This window comes from Pantherophis guttatus, chromosome 2 (assembly GCF_059756535.1).
Source record: "Pantherophis guttatus breed Tessera chromosome 2, ASM5975653v1, whole genome shotgun sequence".
Taxonomy (NCBI): Eukaryota; Metazoa; Chordata; class Lepidosauria; order Squamata; family Colubridae; genus Pantherophis; species Pantherophis guttatus.
Window position 1 is genome coordinate 237,959,276 of NC_142064.1, and position 21,425 is coordinate 237,980,700.

A 21,425-nucleotide genomic window follows, 5' to 3' on the forward strand; every position below is an offset into this window, starting at 1 on the left:
TGATATCCTAGAAAGCCTTTGGATATGAAGGATTGTTGTAAGAATTAAGCAATATTCACCTAAATAAACTAGGCTAAACTACATTCCTACAAAATGCTAAAGATTTGTGTTTGGTTTTAGGTTAGCATGATATATAAAGGTAATTGCTGTGGTTTTTACCAGGGCTTAGGGTTTGTGCAAACCTTGCTGATTGTGGATTAATACATTAACATGTTGAAAGGTATATTACCATGCATTGCTTTTAAAGATGGCTTGCCTATTTATCTGTACCGGACAAGAATGATTTTCTGGTTACAATTGTCAGTATCACCAAGAGCATAAGAACACATGTGAGCAAAAAACAGATATTGCTGGAGAGAAGAAATGAATGTCTGCCTTATTTAAGTTTTGTTACTTGATCTTTGAGCAACGAATCAGTAAATGCAAATTCCAGAATAAAGGGAGATGATTTGTATCACAAGAACATTGTTTGCAGATAAATACTCTAGGGTTCCTCAAAGAACTTGCTAGAATACAGCTAAGCCAGTCTTACATTAAATACATAGATTTCTACCTTTCCAGGAGTTTTGCAAATATCAAATATATTTGCTTTACTGCCTATGTGGGTTTTTTTTTTTCCTATTTGCTGGTGGGGGGTGAGGGCTCATTGAAAATTAGTATTTACATTAAGAGGAAAAGTGGTACTTTCCTCTTGAGGCAAAACCCAGCTTGGTGGAGAAAATTAACATCAGGACAGTGTTGCAAGGTATGTGATGATATACCTTCTTGAAAGTTTAAAACCATGCAAGGCTAAGTTAACTATTTATTGTATTATGGGTTTTTTTTCTCCATCTTAAAATTCCATTTGAATTGTTTCCTGTACAATATGTGATTGGTTTTGGTGATAGAGATGAAATTACTTTTAGATAAAAATTGGAGATGAATGAACTTTTAGCTATGCCAGTGGTGAAATTAATAATACAGAGGTTATGATTTTATCCTTTGCATTTAATGAAAAAGAAAATGAAAGTAATGTAACTTGGATGTGATGGGTGGTATATATACAGATATGTGCTTGTTTCAATGCTCCTGTCTTGTTTCCCCACCCCCCTCTTTTATAGGCTTCAATAGCTGAAAACAGTATATCTCTATACACTACTGCTTCCATGGGAACCCCCACTCTGGGCAGTTTAGCCAATGCAATGCGGGAAGATCTTAATGGTGCAATGGAGCATGCGAACAGCAATGGGAGCGACAGCAGTCCAGGCCGTTCCCCTATGCAAGCAATGTAAGTAGAGTGTGTATCTGTGTGTGGTGTTGCTCCTCCTAACTCTGCCCTCACGCCACCCGTAGCTGAATTAAAATTCTGAACTTTAGAAAAGTTCAAACATTTATTAGATCATGAAGTAAAACAAGTATAATCAAACTTACATGTTTGTGTACCACCCATGAGCATCAACATATTTTAAAAATGTCCAGCAACATGCATCACTTATAAAGTATAATAGTAACAGCAGCCAGAGCAGCTACTTAGAATATATACTGTATTTTTCGGAGTATAAGACACAACTTTTCCCCCAAAAAAAGAGGGGGAAAATCTGGGTGCATCTTATACATCGAATGTAGCCTAGCCCAGCTTCTCAAACGGAGGTTTCAGAGGCTGAAAAAAGCATCAGAAACGAAGCTTCAGAAAAGAAGCCCCCACACAGAGCTTCAGAAGCTTTTTTTTTTTTTCTGTTTTGGAGGCTTTCAGAGGCAGAAAATAAAGTTTTTTCTAAAACAGAGTTTCAGAAGTTTCAGAGGCAGAAAAAAAAGCAAGGCACAAAGCTTACAACCCAAAACTTGTTGCTAAAATTCACCCCTGGGAACAGCTGATTGGGGGTATTCCGGGAGGCCAATCCACCTGCCAATCAGCTTTATTCTTATTTTCCTCCCCAAAAACTAAGGTGCGTCTTATACTCCAGGGCGTCTTATACTCCGAAAAATACGGTAGACCTTCTCTAGATGACTGCACAGATCATCTAGAATCATATTGGCAATCCAGTTTGCCATTTTATCACTTGTTCCCAACACCACAGGATAACAATAAAAAATTACCCAAGTACATTTCTTTTTAAAAGGGAAGGGAAGAGAAAAGGCCTTATAATGTCTGAAATGTCCTTCAGTTCCAGTCATTTAACACGAAGTTCCATTACTGACTGTCAGGCCCAAAACCAAGAATGACATGTGGTGAATTTTCCAAGCTGAAAATTATAGCTTCACACATATAGACAAAATCTTGCCAGATTGAGCACTCTACTGCCTATCTGCAATATACTCTGGGAACTATTAAGGAATCTTCACCCTCTTTTTCTCACGTGATATCTGGACTGGGTTGCATCTTATTCCTCTGGACTGCACCCCCTCCTTCCTAGGAATTGACCTCCTTACTATGTTCCCTCATGAGGGCCTTTAGTAGCTATAATGAGTTTTCTTGGTAAGAGAAAATTTTATTTCGAGTATAGAAAATGTTACAGATGAACCATAAAAATGTCTTGTCGCCATGTTTTGTATTTCTTTTTTCTGTGGCATCACTGAAACTGTCCTCAAATTCAGATGACATTTCAATAAAGGGCCTTTTGGGGGTGGGGGGTTGTCTTTCAATTACATAGCATAGACATACAGACTCTCACAATAGTCAACAGTGTGTTTCTCCTTAAGTGCTTACTCTGTTTCACAAACATTTGGGTGCTGATTACTAAAACCCTCCTGTGCATCAGTTCAAGCTACAAAAAGATCAAGAGGAAATTCCACATACTGCTGGTAATGTACAGGTAGTCCTTAACTTGCAATCATACACTCAACAAGTGTTTGAAGTTATGACAGAATTGAAAAGTGATTTATGATCAGTCTTCACACTTAGGAATGTCATAGGATCTCCATTGTCATGTGTTCAAAATTCAGCCTCTTGGCAACTATGGCTATATTTATGATGGTTGCAATCTTCCCACCGTGCTTCCAGCAAGCAAAGTCATTGGGGAAGCCAGATTAGCCTAATGACCATGACAAAAAAGGTCATAACATTGGGTTCTACTCATCTAATGACTGCCTTGCTTAGCAACAGATGTTCCAGTCCCAACTGTGATTGTAAATCAAGGACTACCTGTATGTTCCTTACTGAACACATACCAGAGGTCATTCAATGTACCAAGTGGTTTCTTTCAGTGGGATCTCAAAATAAAGCTGATTGGGAACCTACCATGTCTCCTTGACCAATTTCTGGGACATAAGTAGGATCTTGAAAGGTATTTTTGTCAGTGATATTGCCAATTTAATTAGTTTGGGTTTTTTCAAAATTGAATTCCATTTAAACAATGACTTCAGCAATAGGGAATAGCCATAAGCTCATAAGACTTTGTGGTGAAACATGTGGCTGAGAATAGTAATACATGGTACTGTTTTTATGGCAAAAGTACACTCGGCTTTAAACTTCTGCTTCCAAAATTCATGCCACAAACATGTGCAGAAAAATTCACTACTAGAAAAATGGGGAAATTGGTTTACATCAGGTTCTTTCAACTAAAAACACCTAGTTCTACAGTTTATAGTAGTAGGGTGAAAATAATTCAAAATTTGAATTGCTTTAAAATTTAAAATGTTCCATTTCAGATTGGAAACCACTCTGTTATCCTCAAAACAGGGCATTTTGATAATTGAAACATTGCAAATTGTTGAAATAAACTGTTTCCAATGTTTTAAATTTGAAATGGCTTAGGACCTGGCTACTTACGGGACCGCCTACTACCACAAATAGCCTCCCACCACCTGGTACACTCTCATAGAGAGGGGCTCCTCCGGGTGCCGTTGGCCAAACAGTGTCGACTGGCGGCCCCCAGGGGAGGGCCTTCTCTGTGGGGGCACCCACTATCTGGAACGAGCTCCCCCCGGAGATACAGAGGATCCCGGATCTGCGCACTTTCCGCCGCGCTCTTAAGACCTTCCTATTCCAGCAAGCTGTCCTGGCCTAACCTTTTCCCCCCTTTTCTTTTAAACTGAAAATTTTAAATCTGTTTTTAAATTATTGGGATGTTTTAAATTTGTCTCGGGCTAAATTGTTTAATCTGGTTTTATTTTTGCTTTTAAATTTTTGTATTTATGTATTTTATTTTTGTGCCTGTTCACCGCCCTGAGTCCTTCGGGAGTAGGGCGGTATATAAATCTAATAAAAGAAAGAAAGAAAAAAAAGAAGAATAGCAATAGCACTTAGACTTATATACTGCTTCACAGTGCTTTACAACCCTCTCTAAGCGGTTTACAGAGTTAGCATATTGCCCCCTACAATCTGGGTCCTCATTTCACGAACCACCTCGGAAGGATGGAAGGCTGAGTCAACCTTGAGCCGGTGATAATCGAACTGCTGAACTGCCGGCAGTCAGCAGAAGAACACTGAAATTTCTGAAATAATTTAATAATAATTCTAATAATTTTTATTTGCATTTGATTTATTAAACGATCAACATAAATTTATTTCTCTAAAAATAGCAAAGTTCTGCTTCATTAGGTCATAAGCTTCTCCCACAATCACTTTTATTGCCAATAGTTTTTATTGTTAGGAAATAGTTTTGTGTTGTTTGTTTTATTATATGTACTTTCATTGGTCAATGACCGAAATAAACTTTCTGTCTGTCTGTCTCATGCCAGCAAAACAATTTTTGGCAAGACTTTGGAATTACATTTCAGTCAGCTGCCAGCCCTATTTTGTTCCTTTTAATAGGGCTTTGATTAGCTGTAGTGAGCAAGCTGTATCTTAAAAGTTCTAAATCAAAAGGTAGAAAAAATTAACCTGAAGCTAGTCTAATTATTAATTGTGAAGATAATTAGCATTTAATTATTTATAACAAGTTTCCTACCTGCAAAATTTTTTGGGCAGGGGGTTGAGGAGAAAAAAATATATCTAAGATTCTTGTTACTTTGATATTTCAGCATTTTAAATAAGTGTTCGTTTTGCTTTGAGAAAAAAAAAAGCTTTAAAGAAGGCAATCCTCACTTTTGATAATTAATTTGAACATTGTCTTTTACCTTCAAAACATTGGAACAGATTTAGGCTTTATAGAGATTGTTTGTGCAGTATTAATTAGCATTCCCAAAGTAGCCTTACATGACATCATTTTAACACTGCTTGTATGTTTTCTCTTTAGGCATTTTTAGTCGCAAATATTTTTGTTCTTCCCATGCCAATAATACAATACTGGTAGAAATGCTAGATTGTTGGAATTTTTGAAGAGTAAGGCATTTCATTTCCCAGAAATACTCCATATTTTTCTGTCTGCCTTGTGCTTGGGCACTTATTTACTTTTTTTTTTTGAAAAAAGTTTTTTATTTTTATTTCTTATACATATTGTAAATGTACATTCTCTTATCCATAATTGATCATATATATATATATATATATAAGAAAAAAGATATATATATATCTTTTTTCTAACGAAAGCATAAAAATAAGACATTTTAATTACATTTGGGTTGCTCTTCTACCCTCTCTTTTCACAACAAACCTTCTTCTCTTTCTTTCTTTCCCCTCCCTCCCGCCTCTCCTCTTCTACTTTCTTCCTCCTTTTCTCCTCCCCTACTTCCCCTTCCTCTCCCCCACTCCTCCCCTCTTTTCCCCCTTTCTCACCTTCTCTCCTGCTCTTGTCTGCTTGGGCACTTATTTACAAGGGCACATGGTAACATTTCTTTCAACAGTTAGAAAGTTTGTGTTTCTGGAAACTATAATATTCCAGTGTTCAGTGCAGGCTGTTGTTATTTGCTGTCTCAGATTTCTGTTGAGCACCCTTTACCCTGACATTCTTATCTTCCTTAATGGAATTCTCTTCCCATAAATTAAATTGTTTTCAACTTTTGTGGTACAAGGAAACAGATCGGGCCTTTATCACAAACACTGCCTGTTAACATAACTACTAAATAAGCCAACACTACAGCAGAAATCTTACTGTCACTCAGCCCTGAATTCAATCAGTCAGTCAGTCAGTCCTAGAGTGAATTTTCCCTTTTATATATATAGGAACTATGATCATAAGCCCCCAATCCATGAGGACTCAGCCATAGGTGTCAATGCAAATAAAAAGTGAGGCCAGAGTGGGGACTCAGAAGATCAAAATGTTTTTAACAACACCTGGACAGATTAGGTTTTATCCTGGGGTCTTCCCTGGTCTTACTTGAGCACTGTTAACTGGATCTCTTGTCACTGTCATTGGTGCCCATCTTAGCAGATTGTCTATAATTTGACTAGGGCATCCACAGGGGTCCATGTAGAATTCATGAAAGTATGCCTCCCAGATTCCTGGGGGCATGTGACAGTCAACCATGGCTGCACCATTGATTTGTGCGTTTGATGTGATATGCCAAAATGAGACTGATCATTGGATTTAACTACTTGAATAGATCATGTCCAGATTTTTTTTTCCCCATGGCTTCCTTTTTCTTGTGTATCAGCAATTGTTCGTAGCATCTCTTCTGTTGAAGTGCCAGTGTAATATTGGGTACATACGTTTGGCAACAAGAACTTTTTTTTTAGCATTAGTATAGTCCTTGTGGAACCATGGGTTGAAGTGTTGTTGCTTCAAGGGTTTGTTGTTACTACAAGTTGGATGCTAATGGAGCTCTTGGGTAAGGATATTAAAGTTCTCCGAGAGTGCATCAGGAGACTTAGTTGATGTCAGGCACCATTTAAAATGTGGAGGTTTAACCTGAAACTTGTTTGAGCTGGCAGAGACCTGCAAAGTTTAATTTATGATCTTTTGAGCAGTGACTGAGGAGGAATCCCTTGTCTTCAAGGTTGTGAGCGTGAAAACATTTTCTAAGAATTCTCCTCAAAAGTTCCCACAGAGAAATTCTAAGTATCTGCCCCCCCCCCTTTTGCACCTTTTTCAAATCTAGAATTATGATGTGCAAAACAGAATCCAAGGAAGATAACTAAAAAAAAAAAAAAGGAAGCCACTGAGAAAGCAATATTTTTATAATGTAAGAGTGCCACAGAATTTTCAAAAGTGCTGAAAATTGTTTGCCTAATGAACAATAGTGACCCATCCCTTGGTTTCATATTTTCTAAATGTCATCGCATTTTTCTTTTAGCAGAGAAAAGAGTTCAGTGAAACAACCCAGAAGGATATAGAGAATTAAACATATGTTACATGTCAGCTAATACGACTGCTTTGGTTACTAATTATTTTATAACAGAATATTATTCTTGCATGCTACTAGTAAACATTAGGGATTCATGCTTTTATAAACATAAGGGTTTCATGTCCCATAAAAAGAGACCGCGAGTAACACTCCTCAGCACTCTATAAGTTGTTCTTCCACTGTACAGTTACACTTTCTGTATCAATACCGTCACCCTGGAGTTCAATTCAAGTATAATTCAAGAGATTATACTGAGAGAATTATTTGAAAAAGATTCTGCCTTGCGAGGAGTCAGTGTGCATCTGGAGTCTTTCAAAACAATCACCTATAAATGATAGAAACACTGAAATGCACAAATCAAAACAGTAGTGCTAAGATATGACCCAGTTCACTCTCATTTTACAATTGCAATACAAATACTATCCCAGGGAGAAGCTGATTTTTGACCTCTAGATGTGGCTTTCTTTTGGTCATAAAAAATTGTTTAGGGAAAGACTGTCTCTTCATTTCCACTCAGAATGTGTAACTATTGCAAACCTCTTGGAAATGAAACTTCATACCATATTTTTTTTCTTTAACTTAATAGAGTTAGTTTTGATTGACAAAAAAACCTAACGGTGCAGGTAATGGCCATTTACCAAAAAAAACAATTTGGTTTTTTTGGGTCATGTTATACTTACCTGTTTCCCTGAAAATAAGACCCAGAAAATAAGCCCTAGCATGATTTTTCAGGATGATTGTAATATAAGCCCTACCCCAAAAATAAAGCCCAGTTAAGATCATCAACCAGACGGAGGTGTTTAGTACTGTATTTCCCCCAAAATATGACCTAACTGGAAAATAATCCATAATGCGTCTTTGGGAGCAAAAATTCTTATAAGACCCGGTCTTATTTTGGGGGAAACACGGTATTTACATGGTATTGCAAATAAAAAAATCAAGCCTCCTTTCATAAAATCTCTTAAGGAGGACACCACTTACTGGCAGGGACATTTTTTACATATCAAAAGCGCCCCCCCCCCCAAACAATAAAACAAGGGGAAGGTAATTTGTATTTGTAAAGGGGTTTGTTATGAATATGATTTACGGACAACATTTTTCAAATGTTATCATGCCCATTTTGTATAATCAACCCTTGATCCCTTGTGGGTTATTCATGCGCTATTCTGTAATGAGAAATTTGGCAGATCTCATCTCCTTAGTGCATCCTTAGTGCCCACCGTGAGCTGAGGATCATGTTCTGCCTTGTTTACAGCTGACAGCGTTATTATTCTCATTAGGACTCTGCTTTCATATCATATTGTTGTGTTGAGCGAGCCTTTTCCTCTCCGTTTGTGTTTCCTGGCAGGGCTTTTCTTTCCTTATTGACAGTTTGTAAAAATATGCATTAATTTGGAGTTTAAAGCATGTATCATGGTGTCTCTTTGCTGTGTTTGCTTGAAGTTGATTAATGATAGACCCTCACTTGGGGTCGTCCTCTGGAGACTTCTTTCACAGGTTATGCATGTTAACTAGAAAAGCAGAACACACAGTAACCGATGATTAGCCCAGCCCCCAGAAGCTCAGTAAGCTGATAAACCATGGGTTTCCTTTACACATGCTTATTTCATTTATTTATCTGAAGATTGTATTAATCAAGCTAATGTGTCACTTGAGAACATTTTCTCTGAATCCCAAGAAGAAACCTTGAGCTACAGCACTTGCTGTTTGTTTGTTTGTTTGTTTGTTTTGTTTTGTTTTTCTTTTGAAGCCTAAGCATTCTTACACATGCAAAGTATGTCCCTTATTTGCAGCCAGGATAAGTTTCAGAGTGTGAATTGTGCATGTCACCAATGAGAGGGGTGGGTGGGAAGAAACTGTATTCCACAACTGAACTGGGGACGCTTCTTGGATGAGAAGCAAAACGTTTTCAAGCAAAAACAAAACAAAGTCCAGTTGCCTTTTGAAAAACACCTTTGGGACAACCATGTCCTCAATGATTGAGAATCTCCTTAGACATGTATTCTATAACAACTACAATGAGGAGGGATTTCAAGCAGTTTTAGAAGGTTTACTCTTTTTATCGTTCTGTTTGAATCAATACCTTTATCGCTTTGTATTCCCAAGTTCTCAAACATATTTAAAAGACAGAATCTTAATTCGCTAAGATCATAGGTGTCTCATCAGGTGGCAGCACCTGGCTGACCATGTCTGACTGATTGACCTAAGCAGAGTCAGGCCTGGTTAGCACTTGGATGAGACACCTTTTCAGAACACCAAGGATGTATTGGGAATTTAAAAGAAAATCTGAAACTAGTACAAGCTCTTCTCTATTGTTGGCAAAAAAAAAACCTTCACTAGGTTATGTTTATGAAATCACTAGAAATAATCCTTGACTTTCCTAATACAGAGGTCAATAGGTTTTTTTAGTATGCAACATTCAATATATTTGAATTGTTTTAACCTGTTTTTTTTAACCTAAACAGTTTTTTAAATAAAAAAAGATGAATTGCTCATCCTTTTTCTGTTTGTGTATATGTTTGTGTGCTTTTTTTTTTTTTACAGACACCCTGTGCATGTCAAAGAAGAGCCATTAGATCCAGATGAAAATGAAGGCCCACTCTCCTTAGTCACCACAGCCAATCACAGTCCGGAATTTGATCACGACAGAGATTATGAAGATGAACATGTAAATGAAGACATTGAATAAAAAATGTCTGTGACTTTTCATTCTGCAAATGAAGATCCTGGGGAGGGACCAAAAAAACAAACAAACAAACCCTTTTATCTTTCAGAATTAGCTGTGAAATCTCTCCCCGCCATTGTACAGTCTGGAAGATACACTTGGTCCATTCTGACAGCTATAAAATATGTTAACACTTAGTGCCATCAAGTATCCCATTTGGGAGTATTTTTGATTTTTCTACTTTTTGTTGAAAAACAAAGCAAAGGAATTTGTACTCTGTGCATTGGATGGACTTGTTTGGTACTCGGAATTCCTACTCACAGTCAACATCAGTGTTGTAAATGTGTTCCACTAATTCCCTTATCCACAACTTGGCAGCAGACTTTGGACTGCAGATCTTCCACTATGGAACACTGAAGACATGAAGCTGAGCATGTACACATCAATTGCAGATCAAGCCTTTACCCAGATTTTAAGGATTTCAGTGGACAATATATTTGCACAGTATCGCATGTTGATTATCACTGCCTTTACTTTTTTTTTTTTTTTTGCTTCCATTTGGGATGGGGAAATCTTTTTGAGTGTGCGTGTGTGTGTGTGTGTGTGTGTATACTAAAGGGTTAAAAGAAAAAAAGCCCTCTTTTTTTAGTGTATAGCTTTATTTTTTTTTCCTCCTAGTTCTCCTATACCTTTTTAAGTTCTGACCTCAGGCCTCAATTGGCCAGGGCCTTTTGAGGCTTAATGTTTTCTGTACTTTTGTGATGAATGTTAATAGGTGTGTTTATTATACAAAGCTGAATGTTCTTTGAATTGTTTGTAGTTCTTTTTCTGCCATCCATTCCAAATTTCCTTCAGATGCCATTATGTTTTCTTTAGCTATGGAAAACATTCCATTTTGGACTAAATGCCCCCCTCCCACACACACACACACACACACACACACGACTCTAGAAAAAGTTCTAAAATGCTGCTGTGACCTGTGCAAAGTTATCTTACGACAGAAAGAAAGGCAGTAATTCAAGAGTGAACAAACCAGCATCAAAGCCGTAGAATGTGGTTCTAAAGTCATTCCACAGAGCATCTATGTTTGTGTGTGCATGTGTGTTTATGTACACATGCACATAAAACCATTGTTTGTGGGTTCCCCCTCAAACCCACCCACCCCCATTGGTTTTTCCTTATTTGCAGCAATTGTGAATATTTAGGGAGACATTGATAGCCCCTTCAGAAAGTGCACATCCTACAGATGTTGTCAAAAAGAAGTATAAATGTGTAAGGCTTTTGTGCGTTTAGCTTTTTAAAATAAGTTCCTGGGCCAATCAAATCTTTCTGAAGTATGTTAGCACATGTACTATTAGATTCTTATTTGCCCACATGCCTCATTGGATATTACTCGTGATGGTTCTTCCAAGTTAAGTTGTTTGAGATTTAATTGGTGGCATCCATCAGTTTTAAGTTGTTGCGTTCAATTCGTTGGGAAGGCAATAAGGCCCATTAGTTGTTAAGTGTTAGTAGTTTTGCCATTGCAGATAAGATCATTACACAATATCACACCAACCAGTATAAAAAACAGTCTGATGAAATCTGTGGGTAAACCAGCTCTGATGCCGACAACAGTCTTCTTCAGAGCAAGAATGGGCAGACAGCTGCAGTTCCAATGTTGGTACCCCTTGATCACCAAACTTCTAGTGACTTCATTCTCTAACCACTTTTCAGTAATTCACTCATTTATGTCGGACTATAGCTTTTAATTTCAGAAGTCTTTCTGATCTTAATTTATATTCTACTTTGTACCCTTCTCCCCTAAAGTTACCAAAGATATTACACAAAGTAAATTATGTTCTCTGTTCTATGCTTTATCTTATGAAAGCCAAATATCCTCTTATTGTTGATCAAAGGAGGTTAAAGAATTACGAAGCAAATGACAAAATAATGGGCTACAGCTAACCTGAGAAGGAAAACTGCTCCTTTATTAAATATAATTTAGAAGACCAAGTAGATGGCTGAACCAAAGTTTTTGCTGTTGTCGTTTTTGTTTTGTTTTGTTTTGTTTTCTTTACAGTGACCAAAAGTATTTCTGTAAAGAGAGAACTTTTTAGGCTGAAATTAGAGAATGAGACCTTGAGAAGGGCACCATTTGACATTGAGGATATAGGAGGAGAATTTATTTTGCCGGGAAAAAAAAACTAGAATGACTTGAATCGGAGAGAGTTTACATGAAATACAAAAGAGCACTCATGACTGAAACTGAACCATACCATAATTACTGAAGAAATTGTTGGTATGCTTTTGTTTGGGTTTTGACCTATTCACTTTTGCTAAAAGCCAATGGCCGGGGCAATTTGTTTTTAACTTTGCTTACCTGGGCCAAGATTTGAGAATGACTGTGATGATGGTTGTGTTGGTCTCTGCCCATCCCTTTTTGTTTTAGTGTTTCATTTTTTTTAAATATATATATATATATGGTAGCATCCCTGTTCCTTTCCAAACTTTGGTACCATTTAGGCCAATTTTGGGGGGGGGGGATTTGCCATTAATTTCAAAATAGCAATTTGTTTTTAGCTTTTTTTTCTCTCTCCTTTTTTTGCCAACAGAGAAATATGTAAAGCTTTTTTTTCCCCCGGACTTCTTTTTTTTTTTTTTTTTAAGGAGGGCAGTCTGTAAGTCATTTGAAATGTTCTGAAACACATCATATTCAGGCAGCTCTATAACATGCAGGCCATAACCAGGAGGGATGTAACAAAAAAGACCTGTCCCTTTGGTTCAAAACTGAGTGGTTTTTGCTGGTTAGCTTGGTATTCAGAAAGGGGATAAAAATCTGGTAGATTAGTTCATTCTCAGCATGTGTAGCTAGACATGAGTAAAGATAACAGCATGAGAAACTGTTAGTACGCATACCTCAGTTCAAACTGTTAGGGAATGAGTAAAAAAAAAAAAACTGCATTTCACTCAATTGCACTTAGTTGTATGTCTTGCATGCATAGACTAAAGACTGTAGCAAAATTGAAAAAGAAAAAGAAAAGAAATTTTTAAAAAAACCTACCATACCTTGCAAGGTATCACTGCCCTGCAGAAGAACCAAGAGGAGATCTCAGGCTTTACATCAAGCAAACTACACTATTTTTTACAAATTTCAGATTCTGCGTCCCTTTGGATCATAACAATGGTTCCTCTGGGCTCGGGTTTATTATGTTGTACATATATAGCCCAATGTGTCTCTTGTGATCCCGTTTTTGTCTTTTGGCGGGTGGGGGGGGTGGGTTGTCAAGGGAAAACAGGAAAAGGGGGGAAGACTTTTTTTTAAAAAAAAAAAACATTCCTCCAAAGGAATTAATGCAGATGTTTGTCAAAACACCTTTTGCTTTTTGTGCAACTGCTTTATATTAACCATACTTTGACAAATGCTTTGGAAAAAGAAAAACCTACTGTATGTAACGGAATTGCGGAATATGCTGCACATGTATTTCATTTAGTTACCTTTGCTTTAAGACTGTGGGATGCCATTTGCTGACACGTGGGAGAAAAATCCCAATTTCTTTCTTTTTATTTGGTAATTTCTCCCCACCCCCACCCCCCTTGTTGGCTTCTGAACTGTAACATAGTAGGCAGGTTTTTATTCCCCCTCTCTCCGTCACAGATCAAATCATGTTTGTATAAGTTTGTTTCAGAGATTTTGTTTTTTTATTATTATTATTTGTTTTGTTGTTCTCACGCTATTTGTTCTTTAAATCCTTTCTCCACCTCTTGTTATCCCCATCTCTGCCTATTCGGGTAACCTTAAGGGAAAAGAAAAGAAGAAAAGAGAGTTTCAAAAGTTTGTTTCTTTCCTGCTGCAGTAAATACTTTGCATGATGATTTTTCCAAGGTCACACTTTCAAAGCTTATCAGTGAAGTAGTGATTGATAATGGAAAAGTGTCAAAAAATATTGAACTTTTGTATAAAATGAAATACTTTACAAGGTGCCAAGATGTAAAGACAGTTTGTTACATGGGTTCTGTTTTTGTTTTCCTTTTCTCTCAGAAAAGCAAACGCGATTAACCGAAGTACCACATATATCAGGTGAAACTGCTGTTAGGAATGAGTCAAAGCCTACCTTATCATCCCACAGCCCTATCTGGACTGGTTGGGCCTTCTTTCTTTGCCCTCCTGACCCTGGCCAGGCTGCCTTTATTAGGTGTGGGTCTCCTGCTGCAGCCCAGGAGGCAGAAAGGTTTTCCTGACCAAATAGACAGCAGAATTGCAGTCTCCTGCTCTATTTGTCGATCCCCAGATCGCAGGGAAAACCCGATCCCAGTCTCTAGGGTTAGTCCTGGTGGCTCCTCCTAAATAACTTTTTCACCTACAAGCAGGCATCTCACGTTCTACAAAGACCATCCTTTCCTTGAATTAGAACAGCACAGTTCAAATGCTTCATACTTAACCGGATTTCTGCTTTCTACCAAAAGTAGAAGAAAGGAGGAGGAAGAGAATCGAGGCTCATGCTTAAGGATTTGGGGGAGGGAAGGGGGTTGTTGAAAGGGGATGGAAATCTTTAGGAGATTCCAACCATCATATCCATGATCAGGGGTAGGGGGGGAAAATGAATAAATCGTATTATTCTTCAAATAATACAGATCATTAGATATTTTTTATATACAAATATATATATATCTCAAAGTTTTTAAACAAATAATTTTGAAGTATTGTAGTTTCCAGAATGCTGACAAGCTACATTCCTTATAACAGGGAGAATGTGTTTTAAACTCTTGGAGAGCTTTTGGTACATTTTTTGGTTAACAGGCTCGGATAAAGAGTTTTTAGATGTTCCAGAAACAATTCCTCATTCTTAAGTCTTCAAAATTGCATTTGCTGATCTAGTCTACATTTTTTTTCCCCACAAATCCAACGTAGGTAACAAGACTATCTCCTTCCTATATAAGCCTTGATGAAAATGGTACAGTCAGACTGTTAGCATGGTGCTTCATGTGTATGTGCTGCCAGTAATGAGATTCTCCTTTTATTTTATTTTTAGGCATACAAAAAACTCATTCCTTACATCAACTGTAATTCCATCATTCCATGTCTGTTGATGCAGACAATAAAATGTTATGTAGTCAGTACTTATTACTGACATTATAGCATTCTCTAATGCAATAAAAGTGCTGGTTGTTCACACTGGTGATACATGTTGCCATGAGCTACGTGGTTTTTACTTCCCCCTTATATGCAGATACAGTAAGTCCACAAAGCCAGGCTCTACCTGTAGATTTTTATCAGCAGACATCCTACAGATGTTCAGTGGTCACTTCCACACCAGTGACATAAGTTGCCTTTCAGGATTATCAACCTGTCACTCAGTGGTGGATTCCTCCCGGTTCCGCCCAGTTCCGCCGAGCTGGTAGCGGTGACAATATGACATCACCAAACCGGTTCTGCCCCCCCCCCCACATTATTCTTACCTTTTATTTGGCCCCACCCCCAATCTATTGCTGCCTCCTGAGTCCCAGCTGATCGGCTAGAAGGAAAAAAACTTTAAACTCTTGCCGCGGGGCTTCAAAGGGCTGCCCTACAGCTGATCAGTGTTAAAAGGCAGTGTGGTGATAGACCAGTGCCTCCAAAAACAAATGAGTAGACCAGTGCCTCCAAAAACAAATGAGTAGACCAGTGCCTGCAAAAATAAATGAGTAGACGGGTACAGCTCTGCAAGCAGTTAAAAGCATGGTAGACCAGTACCTCTGCTAAAATCTAAAGAATTGTCACATGACCATCAAGCCATGCCCCCAAAATAAGCCACACCCACAGAACCAGTAGTAAAAAATTTTAGAACCCACCCCTGCTGTCACTGTTCAAAACGGTAGCCAGAACAGACTTATTATCACTTTAAGAACAACTAAATCATTCTTCTGTTAAGTAACTACAAGGTAAATTGGTGATAACCTTACAGAATTCATGGTGCTTACTAAATAGAAAGAAATGCAATAGATTGGTGTTTCTTAAAGTATGGTCCTAGTACCCTGGGGGTTCATCCAGAGATCCTCTTGGGAGTCAAGATCAAAATTATTTTTTCTATCGAAAAATCAGACAATTAAAATCCCATCAAAACCTTGTGAGAAGTGATAGCGGCAGCAAACGGGCCAATTATAATAAGTTAAAATTAACCTATATACATAATCCATACAAACAAAGGCTCTTTTGAGGTCCTCCACAATTTTTAGAAGTGAAAAAGGGAGAGCGAAAAAAAAACATTTTAAGAAACGCAATAAATAACGATGCCAGAGTACAGCATTATCAATTGCTATTTCTTCTGCAAGATATAGATTCCTTTCATCTATTGAGACAATTAACGAAGTCATTTGGACAATAATTTACGGTTTTACTTTGTGGTAAATCTCAACTCACTAGTGCATTATCATTTACTATAACAACCAAAAAATTATTTCTGGTCATTTGATTGATTGGTTAAGGGCCATCAAGTCAGTTTCAGTTCTTCTCAGCCACATGGATAGTTATCCTGTTTTTATGAGCAGTGGACATATCTGGAAGTTAGTGTGGTGTGGATATTACAAAATATGCTGTTAGGGAGCAGAGCTAGTCAGAAAGAATCCATTAATCAAAAGGTAAACCATTGAGATTGTTTCATACCAGCCTCTCTAGTCTTCAAAGATGCATGGTAACATTTCAATTTCTCTAAAGGATGAAGCAATCCACCTGTGAACCATCCATACAATAGACAAGAATTGAGCTTAAGGGGCTGTTGAACTTTGAGACTTGCACTGTGTGTTGCAGATGCTTCCTTATCTTGCTCATTTTTAATTAAAAGATTCTAAGTACAGCATTTAGTGTGCATAGAAACCCTGCTGCTTAGAGATGTTTTCCTTAGCAAAAGAATTCTAATGGTAGAAGCACCATTTCCCATTGTAATAATGCACCACTAGTCAAGAGTTTGCTTTGCAAATACATAAGGGATTTAAACTGCGAAAAGTAAGTATCCAGAATAACACCACCACCATGTGTGGAAGAAAATGCACAATAGGGTTACACTAATGGATGAACATCTCCAGACTTTATTTTCATTTTACTTTTCTCACACAACTTATGTCAGTGATGGCTAACCTTTTTGCCGTCATGTGCCAAAAGCGGGGGGGTTGCGTATGTGTGTGCCCACACCCATAATTCAATGCTCTCCCATGCATACGCATGTGATACCCTCCGCACCCTCCGCTTTTGGCACACAACATCAAAAAAGTTACCGGTAGGCCCGTTTTTTGCCTTCCCCAGACTCCAGAGGCTTCCTTAGAGCCTGGGGAGGGCAAAAACGGCCTCCCCCACCCTCCCGAAGGCTGGAAATGGCCATTTCCCAACTTCTGGTGGGCCCGGAAGGCCCGAAAATCAACTGGCCGGTACACGCATGCGCGCTGGAGCTGAGCTAGGGCAACGGTCATGTGACCACAGATATGGCTCCAGGGTGCCACCTGTGGCACTCGTGCCATAGGTTCACCATCACAGACTTATGTTCACCAAGTCAGAAAGATTCATGCACTGAAGTGATTTCTTAAGGGAGGAAAGTTGTCTTGGCCACTATAAACCAAGTGAATGACACCCTATGCAAATAAGCTAATTTTTTATTTATCAGAATTTCTGATTATGCATTTTGGAGTTTTCTACAGTCCATTCAGATTAATGAATTTGAAGAGTCCTGCTGTGTATTCTCAGCAGTTCCACTGATTTCGGTACCTTTGAGATAAGACAGTTGGACATAAACAATACAAGTCTGATATGTTCCATCTTTCACTTAGAAGTGAAATAGCTTCAGAAAACTCTTGATTGCCATACCAGCCTTCCTTAAAGGTGTTTCAGAGCATCATCCCTTTAAACACATCTTAAGGAGGGATTATGAAACTCCCATCTTCTCTCTTGAATAAGCATACTTTTATTTTCTCCATCAAGGAAAATAAAAAATGCTTAATAACTAGCATTAGCTAGAACTAAATTTTCAGAGAAAAGCATTTTCATGAATAATTCATTCAAATTTCACATCTGCAAGATTAGTCATCCAAATAAAATGCTAATGTCAAAAACATGCACCGTCTATAATATTCTCATCAAGCAATATTTTTGCATATAATGATAAATGGTTGAATTAGCAGCAATGATTTTAATTTTTTTAAACAAATTCTTCCACACCATGTGAAAGGATGGTAAAAGGATGTATATTGAACTGCTATAGATTTTTGATCAATTGATGTAACAGGAAAATCTGAAATAAGATACCATTATTCCTGAAAAGTACTAAATTGTCACCCCAAATTTTATTTAAAGTATAAGTACTATTTATAGTATTTGCTGATAGCTTATTACTCATGAATTTTTGGGATATAGATTCCTTCCACAAGTTAAATTGCATTAAATGATCTTCATTTTTATCTAAGGAAAAATGAAGATCAGAGATTCATAATTCCTAATGTTATTATATTAACCCATCTCTAAATTTAGCTTAAACTTTATTGACAGGGAACATATTTCCTCTATAGAATATACACAGCCTCAGTTTAATCCTTGGTATTGGGTTTTTAAAAAATAGAAAAAAATGATCTCTAATAAAGGTAAAGGTTCCCCTCGCACATATGTGCTAGTCGTTCCTGACTCTAGGGGGCAGTGCTCATCTCCGTTTCAAAGCTGAAGAGCCAGCGCTGTCCGAAGACGTCTCCGTGGCCATGAGGCTGGCATGACTAAATGCTAAATGCGCACGAAATGCTGTTACCTTCCCACCAAATGTGGTCCCTATTTTTCTACTTGCATCGTTTACATGCTTTCGAACTGCTAAATTGGCAGAAACTGGGACGAGTAATGGGAGCTCACCCCATTACGCGGCACTAGGGATTCGAACCGCTGAACTGCCAACCTTTCGATTGACACACTGAGCATCTTAGCCACTGAGCCACCGCAATCCCAGATCTCTAATAGATTTTTCTAATATTAGGGTCTCTAATAGAGATCCTAAAGCAATCTTAACTAAGAATCTTTCCTCGCGTCCTTTAAGTATGTTGGCAAGCAAAACAGCCTCCTCTAATTCAAATGCTCTCAAGTATAGAGCCTGTTTGTGCTTCAAAGTATCTAAAGACATTTCAGAAGTTCTCTAAGGAATAAAAAAAAAATGGAGGGCATAATCAGGCTTTTCATTGTCCCTCTTCTTATGTTCACAAAAAGAAAGCAGCTTCCTCTATGCAACACTAAATCTGGATTCATCTATGCTAAGAATGGGGTTTCCTATTAGGTTGCACTGATGATGTTACCTAATTGGGTCATGAAACGTCCACAAGAAAACAATCAAGCTTAGAGAGCACCAACAACCCCTCATTTCAACCCTGAGCTACAAATATTCTCCTTTATTGGTAATTAGGTTTCTCCAGGTAATGCTGGAACTGGAAGCTTTGCAGTTGTAGCTGTCTGATTAATTAAGATGATTGTCACTGAAGAAATCCAGCAGCTGCCAAATGTAAAATGCAAACCCTGTTTATAGTAGGAGCAAGATCTAGTCTTAATGTACCTCTTTCACTTGTAGCATAATAAACTGGGCGCCTCACACTTTTGGGGTAGCAGAGCAGTCAACATCTGGACATTTTTGATAGAATGAAATATCCCACCCTCTGGGTTACCCATTACCTAATCTAATTTTCAGTCTAACTCTGGATGTGATTTGTTCTGCTTGTAAGTTAATGTAATGTGCAACCTAACCACTGCGGCTTGCAAACTATGATTTATGCTTTTGCTTATGTTACAAGCAAAAACCAAATCCTGCCTAGCCAGCTGTTTTTGTTCTGAAGTGACTGCTGAGTAGGGTGGGACCTAACCATGATGTTGCCAAGATGTTGAGATGTCACATTGCGACATTTGAAGCAATCTCTTTCAGTAGTTGGGTTCCAACATGGCACATAAGGGACAAAATGTACATTAAGATGTTGTGCCACATTTGCCACTTGACCACCATATGTGGACATTCATGGTGGGATTATTAGATAGCACTTTCTTCCGCAGTGTGTCTCAATGTCAGCAACTTTAAGATGTCTATGCTCCCAGATTGCTGTCTCAATGCTGAACTAGAAGCTACACTTCTCTCCTTTGTTGTAAGTCCTCATCACCTGCTGTAAGCGAGTCAGATGACTGCTAGCAGAAATTCCAATACTACAAATATAAAGTTCCCTTCATCACACAGAACCTTCTCAGGTTCTTTTTATTTCTCAGTCTGACTAGGACTTTAGAACATCTGATTAAGTAGCATCTCACGAAGCCTCCTCAAAATGCAATGTTTTACTATTATAAGAGCCGTGGTGGCACAGTGGTTAGAATGCAGTACTGCAAGGCTAACTCATTGCTCACTCCAGGAGTTCGATTCTGAACGGCTCAAGGTTGACTCAGTCTTCCATCCTTCTGAGGTCGGTAAAATGAGGACCCAGATTGCTGTAAACTGTAAACATTGTAAACTGCTTAGAGAGGGCTGTAAAGCACTGTGAAGCAGTATATAAGTCTAAGTGCTATTGCTTTTATTGATGGACTGAATAGACCTAAAGACAGTATATGATAAATTCCAGCATAACTTACTGAAGAGTCTTGAAAACATCAAATGTTCTGATGGGAATTAAGCTAATTACCTTCATACCTCAACAACAAGGAGGGTTATGGACGATAGCCCCCAAAACACTTCACAGAAGTTAAAAAGAAATCTTTACTGCCAGTAAAATGCTATACAAATTAATAGCTAAAGCCTGCTGGCATCTTCACCAAGAACCTAAAAGATGACTGAGACACATGAATCTTCATGCATGCCAATTCATGTATGCTTTTATGTACACTGAGAGCGTATGCACCAAGACAAATCCTTGTGTGTCCAATCACACTTGGCCAATAAAGAATTCTATTCTATTCTCTAACCCCAGGGGTCCCAAACCCCCCATTCATGGACCAGTCCCGGTCCACACCCTGTTGGGAACTGGACTGCGCAAGTGGCAGGCGAGTGCACAAAGCTCCATTTGTGTTCACAGTGGGCACATGAAACCATCCCCGCTCCCCCACCAGTGCTGCTGCCACCACTACTGGTCCATGGACCTGGAAAGGTTGGAGGCCACTGCTCTTACCAATTGATTTAGACATCCCTTTAGACCAGGGATGGGCAAATGTGGCCCTTTTACAACCTGTGGACTTCAACTCCCAGAATTCCTGAGATAGCCAAGTTGTCTCAGGAATTCTGGGAGTTGAAGTCCACAGGTTGTAAAAGAGCCACATTTGCCCACCCCTGCTTTAGACATCCTAATCCCAAAATTGCTAGGGCTCCTTCAAAAGCTGGCCAAAATCAAGTGTCCAACTTTCTTTTTCTTTTCTTCTTTTTCTTTTTCTTTTTGTTTCTAAAGACATTTACCTCGTGACATGAGAAATTATTCTTCGAAATCTAGTTACACTCTAAATGAAAGAAGCCCAATAAACTTTCTGCAATAAACTAGAGCAATCTACGCATCACAATTCCTTGATGAGACACAATGAGTGAAAAAAGGACGTATCTGGCAGGAGGCACCTGTCACCCACTGATTTCATCACTGTAACATTTATTTATATATTTAAAAGATTTGTATGTTTACCCATCTA

At 38.2% G+C, this 21,425-nt stretch overlaps 1 protein-coding gene across 39 annotated transcripts in view; it reads left to right on the forward strand.

Moving 5' to 3' along the window:
* The window catches only part of FOXP1 (forkhead box P1), a 631,964-nt gene extending 618,189 nt beyond the window's left edge, over window positions 1–13,775 (forward strand). For all 39 annotated transcript variants that reach the window (XM_034440573.3, XM_060684181.2, XM_034440574.3 and 36 more), the window contains 2 exons: window positions 1,101–1,267; window positions 9,688–13,775. In XM_034440573.3, coding sequence (XP_034296464.1) covers window positions 1,101–1,267; window positions 9,688–9,832 — 312 coding nt within the window. In that variant the 3' untranslated portion in view covers window positions 9,833–13,775. The remainder of the gene's footprint in view (window positions 1–1,100; window positions 1,268–9,687) is intronic.
* The last annotated feature ends 7,650 nt before the right edge of the window (window positions 13,776–21,425 follow it).